We start from the raw sequence: 27,926 nt of genomic DNA, 5'->3' as shown, positions 1-27,926 counted from the left end.
TGTGCCTTTGGTTCTCAGCCATCAGACAAAGACCAGAAATTCCCTGTGGCTGCTCAGAAGAGCACTGAGCTCACCCCCAGTTTTGGAGGCATTGGGAGAGGCTGTACCAGCTACCCTGGAGTGATGGAAGGTGACCCTAGAAATGAAGGAGGCTCCACTGGGGTTGAGTGGGTTTATTTGCTCTTACAGGCAGCCCTGGACAGGCAAGAGAAGAATAAATAAGTTAAAGCAGAGTGTGGCAGTTTATACAACCCCACCATGGAGATGCTTGGCCATGTAACCAGAGTGCTTTGTACCTGATCCCTGTTCAGGCCAAAGTAACCAAGTCAAGTATTTCCCCCTTTGGCTGAAAAGGTTCCTAAACATGCCCCTGATCAGCTCAACAGTAATAAAATGTAGAAAAAAACCCTCTTGTAATGTCATGGAGTCATATCTGGTTGTTCTGGGATTGTCAGTCTGTCCCAAAATACTTCTGTCCAAAGTGTGTTGGTGCAACAGGATGCACTTCTGTAGTTAAAATGGTGATTTCTGGGAATTCCTGGATGATGGATTTGGCACCTTTGGAGAGACAGCAAAGGCAATGATGACTACAGGAGCTCAGCACGTGCCAAACCACAATCAGCAGAATTCAGAAGGTTCTAAGTCAGGCTCTGTGCTCCTGTCTCCACTCCCTGTTCCTGCTTTAGCCAACTGTCCATGAGGAAAACGTCCTGACTTTAGTCAATTGTTTTTCTGGTTTTCCTTTGGGTTTTCCTTTCCTTTCCTTTCCAGTACACGTTCTCCCCACCTGATCACCCAAGTGGCTGCAGGAATAACTCCTGCAGTGATTTCTGCCCTGGCCAATCTCTAACACACACAAGAGCCATTTTTGTCCTTCACAGAGGCAGATGCTCCTGGTTTAGAGCCCCTTTTACCAGGTAAGATCTCTAACATGCAGACAGGACTGTTCTATAGCTCCATTTACTCCCACTCCTGACAGCACTGGTGTTCCTTTGCTGCTGGACCAACCCATGGCATTCCATGGGCTGCCATCCAGAGCAGCCTGGACTGCTCTGGGAGCCACAGAAGCACCTCATCACCCTGGCAGTGCCACAAACCCCTGCTTTTAGGAATCCTGTCCCATTTGCTATTTGCCATCTGGTGTGACACACCTTTTCCTTTCTGCTGCCCCCTCACTGCCCACACCACTGCTCTGGTTCACAGTTCAAACACAGGGCCCCAGAGCCCCTTTGTTCCAAGCAGAGTGACAGTGCTGTGGCAGCAAAGGATCATAGAATGAGCTGGGTTGGAAGAGACCTCTGAGATCATCAAGTCCAACCCTTGGTCCAACCCCACTGTGATCACCAGATCATGGCACTCAGTGCCACATCCAGTCTCATCTTAAACACCTCCAGCGATGGGGAATCCACCCCCTCTCTGGGCAGCCCATTCCAATCCCTGAGCACTCTCTCTGCAAAGAATTTCTTTCTGCTCTCCAACTTCAATTTCCCCTGGCAGAGCTTGAGCCCATCGTGCCCCCTTGTCCTATTGCTGAGTGCCTGGGAGAAGAGACCAACCCCCACCTGGCCAGAACTTCCCTTCAGGCAGTTCCAGACAGTGCTGAGGTCACCTCTGAGCCTCCTCTTCTCCAGCCTGAACACCCCCAGCTCCCTCAGCCTCTCCCCACAGCACTTGTGCTCCAGTCCCTTCTCCAGCCTCGTTGCTCTTCTCTGGCCCCGCTCCAGCCCCTCAATCTCTTTCCTGACCTGAGGGGCCCAGAACTGAACACAACACTCAAGGTGTGGCCTCCCCAGTGCAGCTCAGCCCTGCCCTCCTGTGTCACACGTGGGATTGATGCCACCTCCCCTCTGTGCCCCTGCTGTGCCCCTGGCAGCCCCAGCTCACCATGAGGGGTGGAGAAGAGGCTGAGCAGGATGATGACGCTGGGCTGGACTCCGTGTTCCACCAGCACCTTGACAGCCTCGATGACGGTGTTACCGGTACCTGCAGGGACAGAGGAGCAGGAGGTTTCTTCCTCTGGGTGATGAACATGTCTGGGAATAGCTGTGACAACACTGGTGTGTGACTGAATGGTGGTTCTGTCCTTTCCCATTGGAGACCCATCACCTCTACATGTGTGAATTGTAGAAAAATTGGATTCCTAATGGAGGAACTCAGACTGGAAAAGTTACCTCATCCCAACCACCTCTTTACTGTGCTTACCAGAGTAGGGTTCTTTTGTTACTATTAACTGTATTTAATTTTAAAGTAATTTACTTCTCAGATTATAATATTAATAGAAAAATGGATTTTCATAGCATAAGGAAAATACTGTTTGAGTCTTTTCTCATGGCAAAATGTGGAGATGACAGTGTGTGTGTGGCTCCCCTGATGTCTGAAGTAACTGATGAGGGAATTAATCTTGGGGAGTTCAGAGGGTATCCTTGAAGGAAAGCAGTTTGAAGTGCACCCTTAGGGAGGAGAGAGCCACCTGCAGAATGTGACACAGCTTGCAGCCAGTAGGACGTTTCCATGTCTGCCTGCTGAACTGACTGGCCAATAGTGAGATGGCATGTTGGATACAAGAGTGCATAAAAGGTGAAGCTGTAACTAAAAATAAACTCTAAGTTGTAAGCCTTGTGATGCTGCTGTGTCTGATCTCTTCTGACTATCATTTAACTAACCTCTTCAACCCTGCAGCAAAATTTAAAAAACTCCATTTCTATCAAGTCCTAATCTTCAGCCTTTCTCCCCAGCACAGCCATGCCCAAAGGATTTGCTCTGCATCGCCGCTGGTGCAGCTGATTGAGGTGTGTCCTGGCACAGCCTGAGAAATTCCCTACTCTGGCACCCAAACCAACAGAAAACCTCATCAGAGGCCCTGCAATTAGGAAGTTTTCCTCTCAGTGCAGGCCCTCCTGGCCCAGAGCAGCCTGACTGCCCACACAGGGGCCAGACACTCACTCAGGATGGGGTACATGAGCAGAACTTTCCTCCTGTAGATGTCTGGAGGGAACTTGGCGTAGTACACCTTGGCGCGCTGCGTCTCCTCGTCGCTCTGGATCAGGATCTTCCCGATGCGGATGGACCGGCAGCAGTCCCGGAGGCCCTGCTCCATGGCCTCTCCTGCAGGGAGCAGGGGACAGACACAGCCCTGAGACACAGCCCCTCTGCAGGGCAGGGGACAGACACAGCCCTGAGACACAGCCCCTCTGCAGGGCAGGGAACAGACACAGCCCTGAGACACAGCCCCTCTGCAGGGCAGGGACAGTGCCAGCCCTGAGACACAGCCCCTCTGCAGGGCAGGGGACAGACACAGCCCCTCTGCAGGGCAGGGGACAGTGCCAGCCCTGAGACACAGCCCCTCTGCAGGGCAGGGGACAGACACAGCCCCTCTGCAGGGCAGGGACAGTGCCAGCCCTGAGACACAGCCCCTCTGCAGGGCAGGGGACAGACACAGCCCTGAGACACAGCCCCTCTGCAGGGCAGGGGACAGTGCCAGCCCTGAGACACAGCCCCACTGCAGGGCAGGGACAGTGCCAGCCCTGAGACACAGCCCCTCTGCAGGGGACAGACACAGCCCCTCTGCAGGGCAGGGGACAGTGCCAGCCCCTCTGCAGGGCAGGGACAGACACAGCCCCTCTGCAGGGCAGGGGACAGACACAGCCCCACTGCAGGGGACAGACACAGCCCCACCACTGTGCTGGTGGACAGCTCTGAGAGGAGAGGGTTGGTTTTCTCAGTTCTAAGTGTTTAAACCACTCGAAGCTCTTCCTTTTGCTCTGTTCAGACAGCAAACCGAGTCCCCTTGGCATTCCTGAGCCCCTGGGGGTTGGTGCTCCCACACAGCCGTGCTGGGCTCTCAGAGGGCAGAGCTGGCAGTGGCAGAACCAGCGGGTGGGGTTTGGGGACCATCTGTGAGCTGTGCCCACAGACCCCCCGGGGCAGAGTGTGGGGCAGGGGCTGTGGGGCTGATGGATCTGACACCACAGACCCCAAAGTGTGCACAGTAACTGTGCCATGGAGTGTGGCTGGAGTGGGGCCCTGGCTCCGGGCAGGAATGGGCAGTGGGAACCAGGGCAGGGCAGTGGCCCCTCACACAGGGGAGAAGAGGCCAGAGATCTTTGCAGCCATTTGTTGCCTGGAAAGTTAATGAAAGATATTCCTGGACATTCTGTGATCAAGGATGTCCAAGAAACAATAACAACTGGCAGGTTTGGGTAAACCTTTGCTGTAGAGGAATGTTGTTGCACAGTTTTGCAGGGAAGCTGCTGCCAGGTTTCCAGAGGTACCCACCACTCCTCATGATGCTGACGCCGCAGTTCCCCTTCTCAAATCGTACCCCTTCATACTTGTGTCCTGCAAGAAGAGAAACCAGGGCTCAGAGGCAGGTTCCTTCTGCCACCCTGGACACCCCTCTGGGCACATTGTGTGATGTGCTGTTCCCACTGAGCTGCTGATGCCTCAGCAGCTGCCCCTGGGCAATGTACACAACCTTATGGATCTCTACAGAGGATGGGAAAAAACCAGAAGCACTGCCAAGGTTTCCTCTGGTGTCACCACAGCCACTTTTCACCTCCTGCTCATCCTCACTCCCAGCTGGCCCCAGTTGCAGGCACACATTCAGGCTGGCACACATTCAGGCTGGCAAGGCAAAGCTGCTTGGGCCAAGTACTTGTTCTGTAATGGGCATGTGAAATGTCCTCAGTTCCATCTCAAGATTGTGGTGTGGGCAAGTAAACTCACCCTGCACCTACACTGGTACATTTTCATCACAGCTTTGCAAGACCAACTTAAAACTCAGTGAAATGACACTCAGGTGACTGTTTTGCTCAGTTGTGTTATTACACACCTTCTAACTTTTTAAATGCCAGAAGGGACCTTAACTCTGTGCTCAGCCTGAATGGAACTGTGTCAGACTCCCCAAAAAGTGGGCAGGGCACTGACCCTGCCACAGCTCAAGGAGCTTCTGGATGTGACAGGGTTCAGTGTCAGGCAGGGAGTTGGACTCGATGACCCTGTGAGTCCCCTCCACCTCAAGATATTCCATGACTCTTGTAACAGTTCTTTATGCCTCTATTTTATTACACTTCCACCCCCTGTCCTGCCCAGGGGAGGAGTCATTGCCCACGTACCTGTTGGAGTGGTCACGGTGCATTCTGTGTAGGGCAGTTGGTTCAGTCCCTCTTCAACCACCAGTCTGATCTGTGGAACCAAAGAGATGGTGTCCTAGTTCAGCAGCTGGGACCAGTTTATCCCTGTGTGGGTGTGACCAAAGCTGTGCATTCTAAACCCTCTGGGCCATTGCCCAGCAACTGTTCCCAATGGCCCATTGGCAGCAGCTGCCCAGGGCACAGCTGAGCCCTCAGGCTGGGAGCTGGCTGGGAAAGAAGCCTGGCAGAGGAGCTGGGAGAACTGCCCTGCAGGGACTCCTTGGCACCTCCACACCCACCTGAGGGCTCAGCTCTGCTCAGGGGCCAGCAACCATTCCAAAATCCCCCCTGACTGCCAGAGTCAGATCCCCCAGTGTGGAACTCCCTGCCCTGGGGGAGGCACTGGGGGCTCCCATCTGGACCTGGGGGTACATATCTTGAGGTAAGAAGACTTCAGGGGTCACTCATGGGATCCAGAGGAGGAGCAGAACCTGGACAGGAGGAGCCCACCACTCTCCACCAGACTGTGCCATCATCTGCACCAACAGGTTTTCCACTTTGGACTTTTCCTTTAGAGTTGGGGGAACCACGTGGGGCTCAGCACAGGGGCCAACAAACCCCACTGTGTTTGTGCCCCAGGGGGCTGGGTTATAATTCTGGGGCTTGTGGGTTAAAACCAGTTTTTCTCTTTGTGCCATTGCATTGATTGTAATATTGTTATTAAATTGTAACTGTGACTTATGATCTCTTTCCTGTTGGGTTCATTTCTCCTGCAGGTTCACCTTTAGACCAGCACAGTGGCACAGGGGGAGGTGCAGCTCATGAGTCACACACCCCTCCAGTGGCCACAACCCCCCTGGGCTCCCCTGGTGCTGCCCTGCAGCTGCACCCCAGGGAAGTGCCCCAATATATTGATCTGCAGCAGAATGATTGCCCCTGAGACACGCTCTGGTGAAACCTCATGAGCCAAAGAGAGGCCAGAACTGCCCAAGGAGAGCCAGAACTGAGCCAGAGATGAAACCAGTCATTCAAAAGTGCCTGTAGGGTGGCAGGAGTGAGGAGATGGCTCCTGGGATGGAGCAGGAGTCCTGCCCACCTCAGGCACCTCCTGTTCCAGGAACAGGGCAGACTGGAAGGTTTTTCCTGGTTTTCCATTCTGCCCCAATTCCTGGCACACAGGCAGGCTCTGTTAAAAATGAGAAATAGTCTCTTGAATTAATAATCCCTCTTTGAGGATATTTTTAGTTGTTTTAGTACAACATTTTTCCTATTTTTCCTTGAGTTTGTGGCAGCCAAACTCAGAGGTGGTGGTCAGTCTCTGGGACATCTGTACACAATTTTATTTGAAAGTTAACTCACCAAAAAAGGTCAACCTATGACCAGGTTTGTAAGAAACCCTTTTTTTGCTGACAGGGTTAACATCACTACATCATCTGCCACAAGGTTAGAATAAAGCAGTGAAGGTCTTAGGGCCAAATAATCTCCTTGATCTTCCTACACTTATCCATGTTTCACACAGAGCCTGGAAGAATTCTTCTGTAAACTTGTCAGTGTTGATAAAACACTTATTTTTGCACTGTGTTTTCTGTCACCCTCACACTCAGGGATTAGTTTCCACCTCTTTTCTCTCTGGCCCCAAGAACCAGCAGCCCTGTTCCTTTCCCAGAGAGGTGGTTGCCACTGCTTGGAAGATAAAATAGGTACTATTATGGCCCCACATGAAACAGGGAAACAAAGATTTGGTCCCGTGGTAGAAAAGTTTGACCAGAAATTAAAACCCATTAATTAAAGCTATCAAAAAGAAAAGTAAAGTCTACTTTTAATTGGGCAACAAAAACAAGGCTAAAAGGTATATTAATTTCTGGCAGGTCTAGTTAAACTGTCAAGGCTTCCAGAGTTATGCTGAAGGTTTAGATTAAGCATTTGATGCTGATAGACAGAATGATATGTTCATTTATTACAGTTTTCCATTTATGATTTACCCAGAGCCTTTGCAGTAAACAAAGGGAAATCCTGTTTGCTCTGACCCTTCATTAGTACAAGATCTGCCAGAGCTGTCAGCAGAAACAAGAGTTAACAGAGGGGTCAAGAAGCTTTAGCCAACTACCACATCAACATCTCAAGGATATGGAAATGTTAATGAAATTACATTTTCTCAGCCAATTAACTCTCCTTACTACTAATGAAGCAGCACAATGAGGTGTTTCTGTGAAGAGCAGCTGCCCAGCCATGGAAGGTGCTGGCACAAAGGCCTGAACAGGCTGCCTGGAAGCTGCACTTTCCAGCAGTGATGGTGGAGGGGAGGTGGGGAAATAAAAATCAGTGTGTGCCTCAGAACAAGGCTGGACATCCACATAAAGTGAGAAGGTGTGTGGGAAAGGTCCCTCACACTAATCCTGGTAATGCAGGAAACATCCTCAAGAAGGGGAATGCAGGGGAGAAAGGGGAAAGCCACAAAGATACACAATCTTGGGTTGTGGTCATACTTAAGCCTTAAGCAAACCTAGAGAAGGTCTGGATTAAGCTTGGCTTGACACAGAGAACCTGCCTGCTGTGGCAACCAGTGGTGGTGACTGAATGGTCTCAGACTCTGCTGCAGGGGGAAAAGACTTCCCTCTGCTCACGAGAGCAGATTTGCAAAAAGCAAACACCCTCATGCATACAAGGAAGTACCTGTGTGGTTTCAAGTGCTGTGGTTTTCCTTAAGCATGCAACTGAAGTGAGAAAAAGGCTGCATTCCCTACAGGATTTGTTCTGACTTACCAAAAACCTCCAAGAGCTTTGGCCCTGCCAGGCACTGCCATATGGCTAAAAACCAGTTCACCATGTGGATGCATCCAGAGCTACAGTACACAGCAAGGGCCAGGAGGCACTTCTGCATGCAAGAAATTGCTGACATCTTGGCTGCAAGAAATTGTACTGCTCTGCTCACAAGATCAAAAGTACTGTTTCAAAGTAAAACTCAATTATCTCCAGCCTCTGTGCATCTGTTTTTACACAGTAGTCTCTTGTTGCTGCTACTCCCTGTCCTGCAGCTGTGCCTGATAATAACTTGGTCTCTGGAACCCATTGAGGGGAAACAGAACAGAAACCCCTACACAGAAAGTTGCTGTCAAATAGCAATTCCCTTTGGTTAGAAAAGTTGCTTTCACTCCACCATTACTCTGTCCTGAAAGGCCCTTTAAATGGCAGAGTTACAAAGCACAATGCCAAGAAGAAGAAATTCTTCACCTACCAGACGATCAGCAGAAAACACAAAGTCTCCTCTACTGGATTTCCTGAAAAAAAGGTAATAATTTATGTTTCAAATTGGGGAATAACTTTAAGAACATTGATTAAATACAATATTAATTCAAGGACAATATTCCCTAAGGCAGTTCAGAGAAAAGGCTCCTACTGTATACAGAGTTTATCCCAGAGATTTTGCATCAGGGGTTTCCTTCAGGGCTGCAGAGAGTAACCAAGGGCTTGGCTCCCAATGCTGCTCTGCACCAGCAGCAATCAAAGCAAGAACACACAGGGATGATGTTCTGGGGGGGTTTCCATTGTATTGCTCAGTTCCAAAACCCCTCCCAAGCTCAGGTGAGCACCAGCCTGGTGCATTCCCTGCCACTCTGAGCAAGGAAACTGCTGCACACACTGTTCACTCAATCAGAACTCACAGGACAATGACAGTGCAGATCCCTAACCCTGAGACTGGGAACACACCTGATAAGCAGGAGATAGATCCTATCTTATCAGAGTGTGAACAGATCAGTGAATTTCAGATTAAAGTGAGCAGGGATTAACAAGCATTCCCTTAAAACACCTCTGTGTCTCTGATTGGCCTGAGTACAAACTTGTGCTTGTCTGTGTGGCTTTGGGGCCCTTCAGCAGCAGAATGAAAGGTTCAAAGCCTGAATTTTAGAAGCAGCTTTTAACACTTTGCTTCCCATGCCAAGACCAACTCTCACTCCATGAGAGTAGGACACATTTCCAATAAAGGAGCCCACACTCACAGGACACTCTACTTAAAAACACTGAGACACAGGGACTTATAAATGAAATGTTGTACTAATCACAGCAGGAATACCCCTCTCTCATTTTCAAACCATGATGTCCTTAATACTATAAAGAGAGTTTTGCATTTAATCCCCAAGACTCTGTGACACCTCATGTTAACGTGAGTGAAGGGTAAGAGGTTTGTCTGCTCCTTGCCTGGGAACTGCTCACTGAGCCACACTGAAAAAACAAAGTTTAAAAAGAGTGTCAGTCTAATCTAATTTCTTTCCTTGTACTAGCAACACACTGCTAAAAAGAGAGTTTTGCTTTATTTTTGACTTCTTTCTGGTAAAAACAGGACAGGCCTGGGGGTTTTTTTGAGACAATGTTCAAAAAGGCCACAAAACTGGAAAAAACAACCCCAAACCTCTATGATTATATGAACTAATTTTATTAAGATTTTTTTATAGGATTCATATTTCCAACTATGGTCTGGTAGTATATTTTAAAGAGGAATGTAGCAAAGTGGCACATCTAGGTTGTGCCAGGCTATGGCATTTTAGAGAATTCAGCCAACTTTCAGGAATGGCTGGTGGGACAAACCAAACGAGATCAAGCCTCCAGTTTTGATTGCAAAGTGATACATGTTTAGGGTGGATACTCTGAATTATTGATACAGATTATTACAGGCTTTAAACTAACTACTCTGTGCTTGCAAAGACACAGATGGTTTTATGCCCAGTTTACTGGACAGCCATAGCTGGTCCTGCCTGGTTTTTGAGAGGGGGAGGACAGCAGGAAACCACAGTGCATAAAAACGAGGAAAATAATACACTGAAAATGAAAGGCCTCGAGTACACAGGAAATTGTGACCACATTTCACATTCTCTGAGCAGAAAAAGAGGCTTGTGTGAAAACACTGCAGCTGTTCCCCTGAAATACCAGGCAGAAGGATAGAGAGTAACGAGCCAGAGCAGACTAGAAACTGTATCAGCTGCTCGATCAAGGAACAGAGAACACAAAACCCACGAGCCACTAAAAGCTTGAAGCACACAGCCAACAATGGGAACGTTGTGTTACACAATATAAATTAATTGCAGGTCTTTTCTGAAGGCCTGGGAGCATTTCTAGTATACAGTTACAGTCACATGCCTGTCTGGAGAGAAGAAATGGGGGTTTAAGGGGATTTACACAAGGTAACTCTGAGTTTCCTTCCTGCTTTAGCACTTGGCAGTAGCCACAAGCACTGACAGGGCTTCAGGTTTTGGGGCTTCTCTGACTTCTGTTTCTCATTGTGATGGCACGGCTGGAAAAAAGCCACTTCTTACACAGCATTTATAAAAGGCCTTTTTAAGAAAACTGAAGGCACTGGACACACTGTTGGCATTCAGGAAGATGATGTAGTTGGGAAACAGGTCCAGGTTCTACCTGCAGTACTTCAGTACTTCATATCCTTCAGTATCTAATTTTTTTAGTGCCTGGGCTGGGGTGGGATGTGAAGGGGATCCCACCCTGTTCCAGGTGAGTTACACACTCCTGAATCACTCTGCTCTGTGCAGCAGCAGGACTGTGTGTCCCACTGCTTTGCCATCTGCATTGCCATGGTATCACTCCATTCCCCAGGCAGTGAGAAGCCTTTGCAGAACACAACAGAATGATCTCACCTACCAGACACAAGAACCTTTACATATCTGGATATTGTTAAATTAGGAGTTAAAATGATACTACCAACCTGAACTAATGAATTTGCTTCAACATAAACACACCACTGAACTACTCATTTCAGCTTCCAGATCCCTGGTTCTCAACTGCAAGGCCAGAAATTACTTTGAGATCATCCCCTCCTCGGGAAGAGGCTGTAACTGTTTGTTCCAGAACGTTCAATACTTAAATGCATCAGTTCACATCACATTAGAGCACTGAGACTCACATCCAACACAGTGTAAAAGGCATCTGTCCCCATTAAGCATTCATTAGATGGAAAAGTGACAACCCTGGGGAAAAAGGAGCAAACCCAGGCACAGGTAAATTGAGGTGATCTATCCAACTCCCTGACTCTGCCACACAGACCAAGTTACTGCTAATCTTAAGGAAGCAAAAGAAACACATGGTCATTTTAGTCCACCAGGATAAAGCACTGACTCTGCCAGCTGCCCCTGAATCCTCAGGACATGATGACCAGCCACAGGAAGGTGGGTTTTCCTTCAGCTGTCAATTCACAACCAGGGTACTTCTGAGGAGCAGGGGTTTTATCACTTGGTTTAAATGCTGCAGTAGCCACAGAGTTGCCTTAGGGCAAATTGCACCTGCCCAGGGCAAGTTAATGAACAGTGCCTAAGAAATACTCTCCACTTCACAGCTGAGCACTTCCAGCAGTTCTGAATGACAGGGGCAAAATAGGCCTCTCTGAGGTCTCATTTAATGAGATGCAGCTGAATTTCTGGGACACAACACAACAATAATGGTTCCCTATTGTCCTTCCCAACAAAGCCTACACCTGCCTTTCTGAGCAGTTTTCCTCACTGGCTGGGAGGGAGCTTGGAAGTGCCAGTTCCATCCCCACTGGCAGGGCAGTGTCCTGCCCAGAATAAAGCACAGGCTGCGACTGCTGCAGCTGCTCCGAGTCATTCATTATTTACAAGTCTTATTCTAGACTTTGTCTTACCAAAGTCTTGTGCAATAAAGCTGATGTAACCCTAAAAAAAGTCTTCCAAGTTAAAATCACAGCTGCTGATCTCTGGATAAGTTCACTATAACCAGAAACCCAGTAAATGTATTTGCAAGAGTTCAAAACCTGCTTACAAATTATGATGATGATCCCACCTAAGCACAATAACCACATTGCCAGTATCTACCTGGATATCAAAACTATATGTCATTTTCTTTTCCCTCCAAACTTTCACAGGCCATCACCAGCTCTAGCTGGGATGTCCTCTCTGCCTTTCTCTGCTTGGCCCATCATAGCTGCCCTCTGTGCTCTGCAGGGCACTGCCAGGCAGCCATTCCCACCTGCAGAGATCCTCTCTGCCACCTTGCCACGAGTACCCTCCTCACACAAAGGCTGCCTCTGGGTGCTCATGATGCTTTTTCACAATGCTTTGAAAATTAAAGGAAAAAAAACATACAAAAAAAAAAGAAACAACAAAACATGACTAGTTTAAGGTAACAAGGCTCAGGTAAGCTAATGAAATTAATGGAGATAATCATCTTTGAGAGATGGTGATCAGTTTGGCATTAAAAACTCAATTACTGTTAGCTACAAAGTTAAGTCTCAAGAAGCAGAAAATACCAAATGTAGACTCTGCAGATGGACAGATACAAAGCACAGGGACAAACAGTGTCTGTGCAATGAGTTAATTATTGCAGATGTCACAAAGCCAATGCAGTGCAGGAAGAGGTTTTATTCAGAATCTGATCACTCTACTGATAAACTTGATTTCACACCTCTTTGCTGGTGGTTTTTGCATCAGAGTAAATTACGGTTTTAATGGATGTCTTGCACTGCATACCAAATTTAATACCTTACAATACCACCTTTCAAGTGCTGAACAATCAAAGCTGCAGACGGGAGCAGTGGGATGGATGTGTCCAACACCTGAGAGGCGCTGTGGAACACGGCGCTGACATCCCCTGCAGCCAGAGCCCCATCCTGCGGGCAGGATTAACCAGGGCCAGAGCCCCGTCCTGGGGCAGGATTAACCAGGGCCAGAGCCCCGTCCTGGGGCAGGATTAACCAGGGCCAGAGCCCCGTCCTGGGGCAGGATTAACCAGGGCCACGGCCCCGTCCTGGGGCAGGATTAACCAGGGCCACGGCCCCGTCCTGCGGGCAGGATTAACCAGGGCCAGAGCCCCGTCCTGCGGGCAGGATTAACCAGGGCCAGAGCCCCGTCCTGCGGGCAGGATTAACCAGGGCCAGAGCCCCGTCCTGCGGGCAGGATTAACCAGGGCCAGAGCCCCGTCCTGCGGGCAGGATTAACCAGGGCCACGGCCCCGTCCTGAGGCAGAATTAACCACGGCCAACCAGGGGAACGGGCGGTGCTGCTGCGGGGCCGCCGGAGGGACCACAAGGCACAGCCTCCTTCCCCAAGGGCTTTGCACTCCTTGGCACCGCACGCACCTAGTGATGATGATGATGTGGCACGCAAACTCCGAGCCACTCACGGGGCAGAGGTGAGCAAAAACCTCCCATGAGATACGGGAAAGACCTGTGGGGGGTTTAAGCGCTGCCGAGCCGCTGTGTCGGTGCCCCGGGACGGGGCGGGTAGGGGAGCCCCGGGAGCGCTGCCTGCCCTGGTTTGTTGCGGGAAGGGCAGAGGAGCCCCGGGAGCGCTGCCCGCCCTGTGTTGCGGGAAGGGCAGGGGAGCCCCGGGAGCGCTGCCCGCCCTGTGTTGCGGGAAGGGCAGGGGAGCCCCGGGAGCGCTGCCCGCGCTGGGTTGCGGGGCGGGCGCTGCCCTGCCCAGCCCTCGGGGCCCGCGTCAGCAGACATGGCCGCACCGCCGGGCCCGCCGCTCCACCCGGCACGGCAGCGTGTCCCGCCGGTCCCGGGATCAGACCCCGGGATCGGCCCCGGCGGGGGCAGCGCGGCCGAGCCGGGACCGCACGGGCAGAGCCCACCGCGCATCCATCTCTGCGGCGGTCGCGCCGGGCAGGGGAGGGGAGAGCCGGCACCGGGGCCGGCCGGGAGCGTCTCGGCGGGGCTGCGGCTCCCCGGGGAGGCAGCGATGGATGGATGGATGGATGGATGGATGGATGGATGGATGGATGGATGGATGGATGGATGGATGGGGCGACCGGCCGCGATCCCCCGCAGCCTCTCCGGCCCTCGCTCCCCGCACTCGCGGCCCCGCCAACCCCGCGGTGCTCACTTGTCCCTGATGATTGTCTGCAGCTCCCGCAGCTGGTCGTTCATAGGCAGCAGCTTCAGCTGGGGCCCGATGGCCGGCGCGTGGCCCTCCGCCGCGGGCACCGGCGCCGCCGCCACCACCACCCCGTTGCTGCTGCTGCTGCTGCTGTCCGGGCTGGGGCAGCCGCTGTCCTCGCTGGGCTCGGCGAAGCGGATCAGCCGGGAGCCGCCGCCCGCCGTGGCCGTGGCCGTGGCCGTGGCCGTGGCGGCCGGCGGAGGCTCATCCTGCGGCCGCGGGCCGAGGCGCTGGTTCTGGCAGGGCATCGCCTCCATGCGCCGGGGCCGCGCCCCCGTGCGCGCCGCCGGGGCGGGGGAAGCGCGCCCGCCGCCCGCGCTCCATTGGCGGCCGCGGCCGCCGCTCAGCGCCGGGAGCGCAGCGCGGGGGCGGGACCGACACCGGCACCTCCCACCCCGGTACTGCAGCTTCCCATCCCGGCACCGGCACTTCCCACCCCGACACCGGCACCTCCCACCCGGCACCGGTACGACCCCTCCCGCCCCGGCCCTGGCCCTTCTTGCCCCGGCCCCGACTCCAGCATCTCCCACCCGGCACCGGCACCGGCACCGGCACCGCCGCGCTGCGCTGTCTCCCGCCCCGGCCCCGACTCCGGCACCTCTCACCTCGACCCCGACACCTCCGGCACGTCCTGCCGCGACCCCGGTACCTCCGGCCCCGACCCGTGTTCTCCCTCGGAGCCGCAGCGCCCCCGGGTCCTGCCTCGGGGTTTTATCCGGCTTAATTTAGTTCGGTCTGGGGGGCCTCTACTGCTACTGGAAACTGTAACAGATGCAGGTTCAGAGATGAGGTTCTAGGAAGTCCAAAAACGGATAGCGATTTTTTTCCTGAATGCAGCTGCCCAGGTGTTGGGTACACCGAGTGACGGCTGCGGAGACACCCAGGGCACCTCCGCCCTGCAGCGCAGCTCTCGGCACTGACACGTGTCCTGATTCCCACCGTGCCAAGCTCTTGGGATACGAGCTACCCAGGATTATACTGCCTGTGGATAAAAGAACCCCGCACTGTGGTATCACGGATCAGACATCGCTGTAATGTCGCAACAACCACGCGTCAAACCTCACAACACCATCCCGAGACAATCTTGCCATCTTTGAACAGGGAGGGAGGAGCAGGTGCCACGTGTCTGGACGCTGTCAGGGACAGCAGCTCTTACACACTCCCAGTGAGACCGTAAAACCGAAGATCGAACACACGGATTTGATCATTCAGTTCATGCTCTCTTTAGCAAAGTCCCTATCTTTTTTGTCTACCAAATGCATAAAAAATACATTCCCTTCATGAAATACAAAGAGGAGTGTTTTATGTTCTGATGGAATATTGACAATGACATTCTGCCATTCATTTAACACTGAAAAAACACATCAGCAGACTCCTGGAGGGAGGTGATTTATTTTGAGAGAGGGATTACAAGTGCTGACTGCTGGCAGTTTAGTTTCCAGACAACCAAGGAGAGGCTACATCCCATGTTAAAACATTTAAGAAGGGGGATAAATTCCTAATGATGACAGAAGGAAGAAGTTCTGGAACCAGGGAGGATCCAGTTAAATACAGGGAAGCTAAAGACAAATATCTGTGAAGAGCTGTGAGTTACAACAGACAGTAGGGTACCAAGCCCAGGACCTGCACCCTTATTTGCTCTCTCTCTGAGTGCAAAAGGCAAACCTCAAGACACCATACAGAGAAAGTTGAAAAGAACAATATGTCCAGGCAGTTCAGGAAGCAACAAAGAAGAAAACAACCCACCCACAATTAATGGTTTCCTGCAATATGGATGAAATACGTAGGAGGTATTCTTTCAACCACTTTAAATGTATCAAATGTTGACAGCTAAGGGTTTCTACTTAGTAGATAATTATTTCCATGATCAGTCAAAGTTTATGGTTTGGTTTTTTTTCAAGTACAGAGATACTGCCAGAGAACAGCTGCTGTATTTGGAGTGGCGAAAAGCAACCAAGAGCCCAACTTAACTTGAGCAGCATTTATCCCTCTGTAACACCTCTAATGTCAGTGGTGTGGGTGTTGATAAACCCTAATGTGTGTTGCAAAAGTACCAGAACTCTCCTGTAAACAAGAAGCCTGGACTGTCTTTCCATGAAATGTGTCTTCTTTCAAACATCATTCGACTTTTTGCAACTAAGAAACTTGCGGTAATATTCCAAACATTCCGAGAGACACACATGTAAACACAAGAACAGGAAAAGGATCTCACTTCTCTGCCAGAAACTCATCTACAGTTTGGAATTCCTGAAATTTTGGACTGAAAAAGGGCCCAGGAAAATACCTCACAGGAGAAATGCAGCCCCTCCACTTGACTGACACAAGAGTGACTAAACCCCACGAGACTCACAGGAGATGAAAAAGGAACCAGATTTCACAATTTACTGTCCAATACTTAATGAAATACTTGAAGACTGTTGCAGCAATATACAAGCAATACAACAAAGAATAGGCTAAGAACAGTAGAAAGAATTTGTAGTTAGAAAATCCAATGCAGTTATTCACCCTAGAGGACAAAAGCAAAGTTGAAATCAGGATTTGTGCAGCACACGCCTGTAACACAACGAGCACGACAACTTGGGGGGTTATTCCACCTCGGGCTCACACCACACACTTTGGCAATAACCAGCTCCCCTTAGTGGCCAAAATGGGACAGGGCTCGTGTCTCTGCTCTTCCCTCCAAGGTTCTTGCTGGGCCAAGGACAAGCACAGCTCATGTTTCCAGGTTGGCACCACAGGTAGGTGTGTCCCAGAGGCAGGAGCTCATTCCTCCTGTCTGGGTCATGTCTGCAAAGGGAGTTTAGTTTGGCCCTGGCAGTTCTGTGCTACTTTATCCACGGGCAAACCTCAGGAGCCACACTCACCACTGCTGGTTTGGAACATCCAACCCAGCTAAGCCCAAATTTGGTTCTAATTCTCCAGGCACAGGACAACTCTAGAAAGGAGCAAGGGGGTGCAGGAAAACACAGAGGGTGTTTGTCTCAGAGCTCACACCTGGAAAATCCTCTACAGTGTTGAATTACCAGGGAGGTTCAGGTGGGGAAATGTTGGTGTTGTTTCTGATTTCTGAAATCTTCCTTTATTTTTTTTTAAAGGAGGAGTTTAATAAATGTAGTGGCAGCAATTCTCAGAAAGTGTGAAGCTCAGTCAATCCATGCAGCTTTCTGCACTGATGGTCTCTGACCAGGAATCAGTCCAGAAACAATCCACATGCAAATGTTACCACTGAAAGCACCCCCAAGTGCACTTGAAATGATGAGAGACCCCAAAATAAAGGCTAAGCTTAAGTGCCTTTTAAATTTGAATAGCCAGAGAGTGAATTAGCAGTTGGGTTTTAAATTTTATCAATATAACAGGTTTTTCACACATAGTTAATGGAGCAAACATGAATGATCTGTCTTTCAAAATATCAAACATTTCAGGCAATTTCAAAGTGCAATTATGTTTTAAATTTCCCAACATAAAGAGATGGATGGCCTAAAATGAGAGAGCCAGACAAACATGTGCCAGAAGTATATATAAACAGGCTTTCTTCTCAGAAAACTGATTTAAAAAAAAAAAAAGATTTTGAAGCAGACACGAAAGACAGAGACTCACCCTCTCACCTCCTCCTTCCTTCCCAGGTCCTGAATTGCAATTCCAAACCGAGCGTGTGCTGTGGGAAACAGCGCCGAGCCTGCAAACAGAGAGTCATTCTGACTGAGCCTGAAGCAATTCCTGAAGCAGAAACAAAGCTGGAATCATGAACTGCCACGGGCTGAATTTCTCCTCTCCTCTCTGGCACACCTGCCAAGCCTTAGAGCTTTGTCAAAAACCCACCCTGACCCCCAGAGCAGCAGTTCAGGTGAACCCCCCTGGCTGCAGAGACTCCCCCAGCACTCCTGGCTGTTTGCATCCCCTTCCCAGAGCTCTGGCCAGGAGGAGCTGCACGAACAGTGCTGTTGTTTGGTCCACCCCTCTCAGCCCTGATGTTCCAGACACACTCAGCAGAGGCTCAAGGCTGTTGCTGACCTTGCTGGACAAGACAAATTTCCAACCTGCCTGACAGAGCTATGGAGAGACAGAAGGCAAGGAGGGTCCCTGAGTAGTGTCCAGGCTCCTCCATTCCTTGACAGGCTCCTTACTCAGCCAAACACACAGAAAACATCCAGCTCTGCCTCACAGCCCCTGCACAAGGTTGAAAACCTCTTTGTTCAATCAGGCAGTTGCAGCAGGTTCACAGCCCCTGAGGCTCCCCCTGGCCCCACACAACATTCAGCTGCTGCTGACGGGCTCTGAGCCCCCCAGACCAGTCCCCCAACCTTCCTCCCAACATTTCAACTTCAAACTGGAAATCCTTCTTTAAACTGTGCATTTCTCTTACCACATTTCCGTGGCCAAACCCCTCACTCTGGGAGGCTCCTGAAGAGGAGGAAGGCAAAGCTCAGCCTTGTGCCTGGGCCAAGGCGAGTGCTCTGCACACAGAAGGCTCTGTGTGCTCCCGGCCCCTTGGCAGGAACAGCAGCCTCGGCCACTCCAGGGGAGGTGACTGGGTTAGCAAGGGAGAAAGGGGGAAAAAGAAAGAAAGGGAAAAGAAAATCAGCCAGGAAGAAGCAAAAAGTCTCAAGCCTGGCCTGGTGTATTTGCAGTGAGCCAGAGCACAGGTTAGAACAAAACCTGGAGAAGGCAAAGGGATCAGGGTGTGACAAATCTAAAGCTGCTGTGGATTCCCCGTAGGTGGGATCCAATCATGGGCAGTAAATCCATGACCCAGAGAGGCCACAGACCTCTGCTGAGCATGGGCTGATGTGCCATGTCCAGTTGTTTTTTGAACACCTCCAGGGATGGCAATTCCACCACCTCCCTGGGCAGCCCTTCCAGTGCCTGCCCCATTGTCAGTGGAAACCACTGGACATGCCATTTTGGTAATGTAAGCAAACATTTAAAAATACAGCTTAATTATGCTAGTTACTTAACTGACTATGAAATAAAATTCACACTGCACTTCCAATGTGTGTGCAGCTGCTCTATTCTTAAATGCAAGGTCTGAGGATTAATAGTTCATATATTTCTAGAAATAAGTGTCACCATCACTATCTCCAGATCAGCACTGTGCCTTTCAGCACTGTGCCAAAATTAATTTATACCTCTGAGCAAGGGTTCTGTCCCCCCTCAACCTTGTCCTGTTTTCCTATGTTTATTTTCTTTTCATTAATTTCTTCTCATTAATTTTCCCTCAGTGAAGCATCACCCTTCCTGTGTCCATACCACTCCAATATCATTGATTCGAAATTATGATTGAATATTGTCACATTTCTTTATCCTTTACTCTGACTTCAGAATTCACTTTGATTTCTACAGCTCTGGGAACACCTTCATTTAAGCTGATTCCTGCCACAACTGGAACTGGCAATGTTACCACACAAAATACAGGTTTCAGTCTCCTGTACTGATGATCTGATACTCAGTGTTGATTCTTTCCATTTTATAGGAAACTTTAATAATTGTAAATATTGCTTCTCTGAGTAATCTTTTTGAAATTGTGCTCTGCTTTTTTACAGTTGGAAAAATAAGTATATGCTGCTGTAAGTGAAGTTCACTACAATGTTAGAATCATAATAAACACCTTTAATGGGAAAGTACTTAAGAACCTTAACAAACTCTAAATCAGGTGTTATTTCACCTCAATGAGATGGGTCTTGTACTTCTTTTCTAGAGCTGCCTCTGTGAACTTTTCTAAATGAAAAGATAATGTGCTATCAATTAACTGACTTTGTTCCCAAGCCCTGATTTGTTGTCCCCACAGCTCCTGAAAAGGGCCAGATTAGGTATCTTTTAGGATTCTATTCACAAATCTCCTCTGTGGTGAGTTATTTCCATTCCCAGAGCTTCTGTGTCTTCGACTGAGCTGCTTTTGTCATGTTTCCAGAGTTCCAGCCCTGGAGCAGGCATTGATTTCTGTCTGTCTCCAAGGAGATCCTCTCCTTCCACAGCCAAATCTGCAGAGAAACAGATATTTATTTTGTGGCAAGCTACTTTCAACAGTGTAAGTTTATAAAACTTCTCTGTTGGCTTTCTGTGTCTCTCATGAGCTCTGCTGTCCTGGTTCAGTCACCCCGGGCAGGGGGTGTCATGTTTCAGCCCACAACAGGGATGGGGAGGCTCTTTTGTCCTGTGTCTCTCTCAGGGCTGGTGCAGAGCCTTGTACAGGTATCAATAATCTGTTATCACATAAATAAACTGGCATCAAAAGGAGAAAGAAAGATCAGAACTGGAAACAAGCCTGAAATAGTAGCAGGAGGAAATAAAACCGGTGGCATGGGAGAGTTATTAAAGAAAGAAGAGTATCTAAGGCAAAATTTGCCAAGAAAACAGTCTTATCAAATATATTAAGTACATTATGAGCCCCAAAAATGTAGAAAAAATATACATTAGCATAAAAAATAGAAATTCCAAAGCTGATTTTTTTGCTCAGGTCATGATAATAGACTGCCAACATTATTAATGATAACATTTTCCATCAGATACCATTGGGTATTGTCTCTCCCTGTTGAATGACAAGGCTGTGATGATGCAGCTCTCTCAGGATGGTGTTGGGAAGTTTGTTGAGCAATTTGCACGTCTCTGTTCGAGGTGTTGGAGCTCTGTCAGACCCTGCAGTACCACAGCTCAGGGTTCTGTTATCCACACACAAGACATTCCAGTAGCTTGTGTCCAGAGAGATATGGTGGGAATGCTGCACAGGTATCACAGGGCTGAACTGAGAGCCTGTGCTGCAGGTCAGATCCAGCACTGCATGTGCACACAAACGCTGTGGGAAAACTGCAGAAACCCTGGGAATTGCTCCAAAGGTGCTGCCGTGCTGTCCGTGCAGGCTGTCCCAGGCAGAGCCACGATTAGCCCATCCTGCCTGGTCACACTCCACGGTGAGCAGGGCACGCTCAGGACAGCCAGAATTCCAGGATTCCTGGTTTTCCCTGAGAAGGATGCCACGGGGTGGCACTGTTCAGACCAAGCTCTGCCAAATGCAATTAGGATGAAGAACTAGATTAGTGCCAGAGAAATGTCACCTCTGTTGTTTGAAGTGGATCCTGGTCAGAAGCAAAGTTGTGTATCAAAGTGCAGGCTAGAGAAATCCTGCCTCATTACAAACTGACTCTGAGCCAATTGTCCTCTTCCTTTCTGTCTGTCTGTCTTTCTCCCCTGCAAATGAGCTCAGAACTCTCCCTCAAGGCAGAAGCATCAGCAGTCAAGCTCTGGTAGCTTTGGAGAAATCTTTATGTGATTAGAAATGCCACACAGAGTGCCATCCCCTCACGGCTCTGCAGCTGATCAATGGGGGTATATTGGCCATTGTAAACATAACCCACGGCACTGCTGCCTCCCCAGTGGGTGTTTCATTAGGAAATAAGTTATTGCTGCCTTACTGTGGCTCCGCAGGGCCAAACCCACCAACGAGGCCAAACCCACCAACACGGACAGGGCCCCAAACCCACCGACAGGGACAGAGCCCCAAAACCACTGACAGGGCCCAAAAGCACCAACACGGCCCAAACCCACTGACAGGGCCCCAAACCCACCGACGGGCCCCAAACCCACTGCCAAGGACAGACCCCAAACCCACCAACAGGGCCCAAACCCACCGACAGGGCCCAGAAGCACTGACAGGGCCCCAAACCCACCCCAGTGCCCCAAACCCAGTGACAGGGCCCAAACCTACAGACAGGGACAGGGCCCAAACCCCCCCACAGAGCCCCAAACCCAGTGACAGGCCCCAAACCCACCAACAGGGCCTCAAACCCACCAACAGGGTCCAAACCCACCCACAGGGCCCAAACCCACTGACAGGGCCCTGTGTGCTGGCACAGGCAGGATTTCTTGCCTGCACGGGGCCGGTTCCCAGCTGTGTGTGGGGACAGTGTGGGAGCATGGCCTGCCATGGGGAAGGAGCAGCTCCTGGGCTCTGGGCTGAGGGACCTACACCTCAACAGCCCCGTTTCCCAAAGAGGAGGATTTTGTTTGCGCAGTCAGAACACAAACACTCCCGAGGGGGTGATGGTGTGGAAGGGCCTGGCTGCTCCCGGCTCGACAGGGACGTGTCTGAGCCCCTCAGGGTGCCATGGCAGGGCTGAGGGCGCTCATTGCGGTGCACTGTGTGCGGCTGAGGGCAGCCCTGTCTGTGTGTCAGTGCAGGCTGAGGGCAGCCCTGTCTGTGTCAGTGCAGGCTGAGGGCAGCCCTGTCTGTGTGTCAGTGCTGGCTGAGGGCAGCCCTGCCTGGTGTCAGTGCCGGCTGAGGGCAGCCCTGCCTGGTGTCAGTGCAGGCTGAGGGCAGCCCTGCCTGGTGTCAGTGCAGGCTGAGGGCAGCCCTGCCTGGTGTCAGTGCAGGCTGAGGACAGCCCTGTCTGTGTGTCAGTGCAGGCTGAGGGCAGCCCTGCCTGGTGTCAGTGCAGAGGTGAGGGCAGCCCTGTCTGTGTGTCAGTGCTGGCTGAGGGCAGCCCTATCTGTGTGTCAGTGCAGGCTGAGGGCAGCCCTGCCTGGTGTCAGTGCCGGCTGAGGGCAGCCCTGTCTGTGTCAGTGCAGGCTGAGGGCAGCCCTGTCTGTGTGTCAGTGCTGGCTGAGGGCAGCTCTGTCTGTGTGTCAGTGCAGGCTGAGGGCAGCCCTGTCTGTGTGTCAGTGCAGGCTGAGGGCAGCCCTGTCTGTGTGTCAGTGCTGGCTGAGGGCAGCCCTGCCTGTGTGTCAGTGCAGGCTGAGGGCAGCCCTGTCTGTGTGTCAGTGCAGGCTGAGGGCAGCCCTGTCTGTGTGTCAGTGCAGAGGTGAAGGCAGCCCTGCCTGTGTGTCAGTGCAGGCTGTGGGCTGCCCTGCCTGGGTGCCATAGTGAGACTGAGGGCTGCCCTGTCTGTGTGTCAGTGCTGGCTGAGGGCAGCCCTGTCTGTGTCAGAGCAGGCCGAGGGCAGCCCTGTCTGTGTGTCAGTGCAGGCTGAGGGCAGCCCTGTCTGTGTCAGTGCAGGCTGAGGGCAGCCCTGTCTGTGTGTCAGTGCTGGCTGAGGGCAGCCCTGCCTGGTGTCAGTGCCGGCTGAGGGCAGCCCTGCCTGGTGTCAGTGCAGGCTGAGGGCAGCCCTGCCTGGTGTCAGTGCAGGCTGAGGGCAGCCCTGTCTGTGTGTCAGTGCAGGCTGAGGGCAGCCCTGTCTGTGTGTCAGTGCAGGCTGAGGGCAGCCCTGCCTGGTGTCAGTGCCGGCTGAGGGCAGCCCTGCCTGGTGTCAGTGCCGGCTGAGGGCAGCCCTGCCTGGTGTCAGTGCAGGCTGAGGGCAGCCCTGCCTGGTGTCAGTGCAGGCTGAGGGCAGCCCTGCCTGGTGTCAGTGCAGGCTGAGGGCAGCCCTGCCTGGTGTCAGTGCAGGCTGAGGACAGCCCTGTCTGTGTGTCAGTGCAGGCTGAGGGCAGCCCTGCCTGGTGTCAGTGCAGAGGTGAGGGCAGCCCTGTCTGTGTGTCAGTGCTGGCTGAGGGCAGCCCTGCCTGTGTGTCAGTGCAGGCTGAGGGCAGCCCTGTCTGTGTCAGTGCAGGCTGAGGGCAGCCCTGCCTGGTGTCAGTGCCGGCTGAGGGCAGCCCTGTCTGTGTCAGTGCAGGCTGAGGGCAGCCCTGTCTGTGTGTCAGTGCAGGCTGAGGGCAGCCCTGTCTGTGTGTCAGTGCTGGCTGAGGGCAGCTCTGTCTGTGTGTCAGTGCAGGCTGAGGGCAGCCCTGTCTGTGTGTCAGTGCAGGCTGAGGGCAGCCCTGTCTGTGTGTCAGTGCTGGCTGAGGGCAGCCCTGCCTGTGTGTCAGTGCAGGCTGAGGGCAGCCCTGTCTGTGTGTCAGTGCAGGCTGAGGGCAGCCCTGTCTGTGTGTCAGTGCAGAGGTGAGGGCAGCCCTGCCTGTGTGTCAGTGCAGGCTGAGGGCAGCCCTGTCTGTGTCAGTGCAGAGGTGAGGGCAGCCCTGCCTGTGTGTCAGTGCAGGCTGTGGGCTGCCCTGCCTGGGTGCCATAGTGAGACTGAGGGCAGCCCTGTCTGTGTGTCAGTGCAGAGGTGAGGGCAGCCCTGCCTGTGTGTCAGTGCTGGCTGTGGGCTGCCCTGCCTGGGTGCCATAGTGAGACTGAGGGCAGCCCTGTCTGTGTCAGTGCAGGCTGAGGGCAGCCTTGTCTGTGTGTCAGTGCTGGCTGAGGGCAGCCCTGTCTGTGTGTCAGTGAAGGCTGAGGGCAGCCCTGTCTGTGTGTCAGTGCCGGCTGAGGGCAGCCCTGCCCGGGTGCCACAGACGAGTGCAGGACTGTCCGTCTATGGCACCCATAGGGGTTGAGGTGCAGCCTTGGCGCTCCCGCTCACCCGCTGCCCATCGGCAGATCAAGCGGCGCTGCCGCAGGAGGGGCAGAGCCCCGGGCCCAGCCCTGCCCCGGCCTTATGGCCGCCGTGCCCCCGCCCCGGTGCTGGTGCTGGTGCTGATGCTGTCCCGGTCCCCGGCCCTCCGGTCCCCGGCCCTCCGGGGACCGGCCCTCCGGTCCCCTGCCGGTGCCGCCCCCGTCCCGGGCCTGCCCCCATGGCCGCCGTGGCCCCGCCCCGGTGCCGCCCCCCTCCTCCTGCTCCTGCCCCCGCCCCGGTGCTGTATCCCCTCCTGGTGCCGCCCCCCTCCCGGTGCCGCCCCCATGGCCGCCGTGCCCCCCCCTCCCGGTGCCGCCCCCATGGCCGCCGTGCCCCCTCCCGGTGCCGCCCCCATGGCCGCCGTGCCCCCCACTCCCGGTGCCGCCCCCATGGCCGCCGTGCCCCCTCCCGGTGCCGCCCCCATGGCCGCCGTGCCCCCTCCCGGTGCCGCCCCCATGGCCGCCGTGCCCCCCACCCTCCCGGTGCCGCCCCCATGGCCGCCGTGCCCCCCACCCCCGGCCCGCCCCCATGGCCGCCGTGGCCCCTCCCGGTGCCGCCCCCATGGCCGCCGTGCCCCCCACTCCCGGTGCCGCTCCCATGGCCGCCGTGCCCCCCACCCTCCCGGTGCCGCCCCCATGGCCGCCGTGCCCGCCCCTCCCGGTGCCGCCCCCATGGCCGCCGTGCCCCCCACCCCCGGCCCGCCCCCATGGCCGCCGTGCCCCCCACTCCCGGTGCCGCCCCCATGGCCGCCGTGCCCCCCATCCCCGGTGCCGCCCCCATGGCCGCCGTGCCCCCACTCCCGGCCCGCCCCCATGGCCGCCGTGCCCCCCACTCCCGGTGCCGCCCCCATGGCCGCCGTGCCCCCCACTCCCGGTACCGTCCCCATGGCCGCCGTGCCCCCAACCCCCGGCCCGCCCCCATGGCCGCCGTGCCCCCCCCTCCCGGTGCCGCCCCCATGGCCGCCGTGCCCCCCACTCCCGGTGCCGCCCCCATGGCCGCCGTGCCCCCAACCCCCGGCCCGCCCCCATGGCCGCCGTGCCCCCCACTCCCGGTGCCGCCCCCATGGCCGCCGTGCCCCCCACCCTCCCGGTGCCGCCCCCATGGCCGCCGTGCCCCCCCCTCCCGGTGCCGCCCCCATGGCCGCCGTGCCCCCCACTCCCGGTGCCGCCCTCATGGCCGCCGTGCCCCCCATCCCCGGTACCGCCCCCATGGCCGCCGTGCCCCCCCCTCCCGGTGCCGCCCCCATGGCCGCCGTGCCCCCCCCCCGGTGCCGCCCCCATGGCCGCCGTGGCCCCGCCCCGCCCCACAGTGCCCCGCGCCGCGGCCTCCCAAGATGGCGGTGCTGGGCGCCCCGCGGGGCCTGGCGGCCGCTGCCTCCCGCAAGCGGCGGCTGCTGCTCGCCCTGGCCCTGCTGCGGCCCCCGCCCGCCGCCGCCATCGCCTGCGCCACCGCGGGCATCGGGGGGACCGGCCCGAGGGCTCGCACCGCCCCAGCGGGAGGGCAGGTGTGTGCGGGCACCGGCGAGGGCGGGCGGGGCTGAGGGGGGCGGGCAGTGATGGAGCCGGGGCCGGTCAGTGCTGGGGGCCGGTCGGTGCTGGGGGCCGGTCGGTGCTGGGGGTCGGCCGGTGCGGGGGGCCGGTCAGTGAGGGGGTCCGGGACCGATCAGTGGTGGGGGCCGGTCAGTGATGGGGCCGGTCAGTGATGGGGGCCGGGGCCGGTCGGTGATGGGGGCCGGGGCCGGTCGGTGATGGGGGCCGGAGCCGGTCGGTGATGGGGGCCGGGGCCGGTCGGTGATGGGGGCCGGAGCCGGTCAGTGATGGGGCCGGGGCCGGTCGGTGATGGGGACCGGAGCCGGTCAGTGATGGGGACCGGAGCCGGTCAGTGATGGGGACCGGAGCCGGTCAGTGATGGGGGCCGGAGCCGGTCAGTGATGGGGCCGGTCAGTGAGGGGGCCGGGGCTGGGTCAGTGATGGGGCCGGTCAGTGCTGAGGGCCGGGGCCGGTCAGTGCTGGGGGCCGGAGCCGGTCAGTGCTGGGGGCCGGAGCCGGTCAGTGCTGGGGGCCGGAGCCGGTCAGTGCTGGGGGCCGGAGCCGGTCAGTGATGGGGCCGGTCAGTGATGGGGTCGGGGCCGGTCGGTGATGGGACCGGTCAGTGATGGGGACAGGAGCCGGTCAGTGCTGGGGGCCGGGGCCGGTCAGTGCTGGGGGGCCGGAGCCGGTCAGTGCTGGGGGGCCGGAGCCGGTCAGTGCTGGGGGGCCGGAGCCGGTCAGTGCTGGGGGCCGGAGCCGGTCAGTGAGGGGGGCCGGGGCCGGTCAGTGAGGGGGGCCGGAGCCGGTCAGTGAGGGGGGCCGGAGCCGGTCAGTGAGGGGGGCCGGGGCCGGTCAGTGAGGGGGCCGGGGCTGGGTCAGTGATGGGACCGGTCAGTGATGGGGCCGGGGCCGGTCAGTGATGGGGCCGGGGCTGGGTCAGTGATGGGGCCGGTCAGTGAGGTGGCCGGGGCCGGTCAGTGATGGGGGCCGGGGCCGGTCAGTGATGGGGGCCGGGGCCGGTCAGTGATGGGGGCCGGGGCCGGTCAGTGATGGGGGCCGGGGCCGGTCAGTGAGGGGGCCGGGACCGGTCAGTGAAGGGGCCGGGGCTGGTCAGTGATGGGGGCCGGTCAGTGAAGGGGCCGGGGCCGGTCAGTGATGGGGGCCGGTCAGTGAGGGGGCCGGGGCCGGTCAGTGCTGGGGGCCGGGGCCGGTCAGTGCTGGGGGCCGGGGCCGGTCAGTGAGGAGGCCGGGGCTGGGTCAGTGATGGGGCCGGGGCCGGTCAGTGATGGGGGCCGGTCAGTGAGGGGGCCGGGGCCGGTCAGTGAGGGGGCCGGGACCGGTCAGTGAGGGGGCCGGGGCTGGGTCGGTGCGGGGCCGGAGGTCGCGGCGGCTCTCCGGGCACTGCCATTACAGACCCTGGTACCTCTGAGTGGATGCTCTGTGTGTGCAGGGAATGTTTGTGCTGGTTGTGCCGCTCCGAAGGGAAGGGCAGCCGGAACGGAATGCTCTGCCCGCTGTGGAGGCTGCTCCGTGTCCCAGGGAATGGTTTCTGTGAGTAGTAAAGAATTGAGTCCGTCTCTCAAGCTGAGTAAGCGTAGGCGTTTTCCAAAGCGAGTGAGGAAGTGTATGGTAAAGATAGAGGAAATGAACTTATCCCAAAGACTGAGGGAATGAACTTTCCATAAGCATAAGCTCTCACATAGCTCTGATTTCTGCCCTTTTGCCTGTTTTATTCTCCAGATTATCACTGTTTATGAGTAGCTTTTCTTGTCACCTCGGTTAGTTTTCCCTGGCAGACAGAATCCTGCCAGGGACTGCAGTTCATACTCCTTGGTAGATGAGCAGAACTGACGTGGCACATTTTGGGGGGTTAGTTTTGAAACTTAATGCAGGACAAAAAGCTGAGAGTTGAAGTTGATGCAGATCAACTATTTTCCCCATATGTTAAGATACACCTGAGTGCTCAGTATTGTCTGGTGTTCCTGGAAACGTGTTTCAGCTGTTAGT

The 27,926-nt window shown here is 54.6% G+C and overlaps 3 protein-coding genes across 3 annotated transcripts in view; 1 reads left to right on the top strand and 2 right to left on the bottom strand.

Moving 5' to 3' along the window:
* Positions 1-158: 158 nt before the first annotated feature.
* On the bottom strand, positions 159-14,442 carry UPRT (uracil phosphoribosyltransferase homolog). The gene is made up of 7 exons (XM_071569346.1): positions 13,979-14,442; positions 8,368-8,410; positions 5,115-5,184; positions 4,276-4,338; positions 2,944-3,105; positions 1,885-1,983; positions 159-558 (listed from the first exon to the last, which is right to left on the bottom strand). The coding sequence occupies exons 1-7, from the start codon at positions 14,287-14,289 to the stop codon at positions 452-454; spliced, it is 855 nt and encodes a 284-aa protein (XP_071425447.1). The 5' UTR covers positions 14,290-14,442; the 3' UTR covers positions 159-451.
* A 9,988-nt stretch (positions 14,443-24,430) lies between these two features.
* LOC139678373 (uncharacterized) lies at positions 24,431-25,276 on the bottom strand. The gene has a single exon (XM_071569155.1). It carries the CDS (start codon positions 25,274-25,276, stop codon positions 24,431-24,433), a length of 846 nt encoding a protein of 281 aa, XP_071425256.1.
* Positions 25,277-25,710: 434 nt separating this feature from the next.
* ABCB7 (ATP binding cassette subfamily B member 7) overlaps positions 25,711-27,926 on the top strand; it is a 52,285-nt gene continuing 50,069 nt past the window's right edge. Inside the window, exon 1 of the mRNA XM_071569131.1 lies at positions 25,711-25,894. Within this exon, the coding sequence (XP_071425232.1) occupies positions 25,724-25,894 (171 nt within the window). The 5' untranslated portion in view covers positions 25,711-25,723. The remainder of the gene's footprint in view (positions 25,895-27,926) is intronic.

Source organism: Pithys albifrons, chromosome 14, assembly GCF_047495875.1.
Source record: "Pithys albifrons albifrons isolate INPA30051 chromosome 14, PitAlb_v1, whole genome shotgun sequence".
Classification (NCBI taxonomy): Eukaryota; Metazoa; Chordata; class Aves; order Passeriformes; family Thamnophilidae; genus Pithys; species Pithys albifrons.
Note: the sequence above shows the minus strand (reverse complement) of the source record. Positions and strands in the feature narration are given on the sequence as shown.

Coding starts and splice junctions, on each gene's coding strand:
- UPRT (XM_071569346.1), bottom strand. CDS start 14,289: ATGGAGGCGATGCCCTGCCAGAACCAGCGCCTCGGCCCGCGGCCGCAG. Junction 4,339..5,114: donor CACCGTGACCACTCCAACAG/GTACGTGGGCAA, acceptor CTCTTCTTGCAG/GACACAAGTATGAAGGGGTA. Junction 3,106..4,275: donor CGTCAGCATCATGAGGAGTG/GTGGGTACCTCT, acceptor TGCTCCCTGCAG/GAGAGGCCATGGAGCAGGGC.
- LOC139678373 (XM_071569155.1), bottom strand. CDS start 25,276: ATGGGGACGGTACCGGGAGTGGGGGGCACGGCGGCCATGGGGGCGGCA.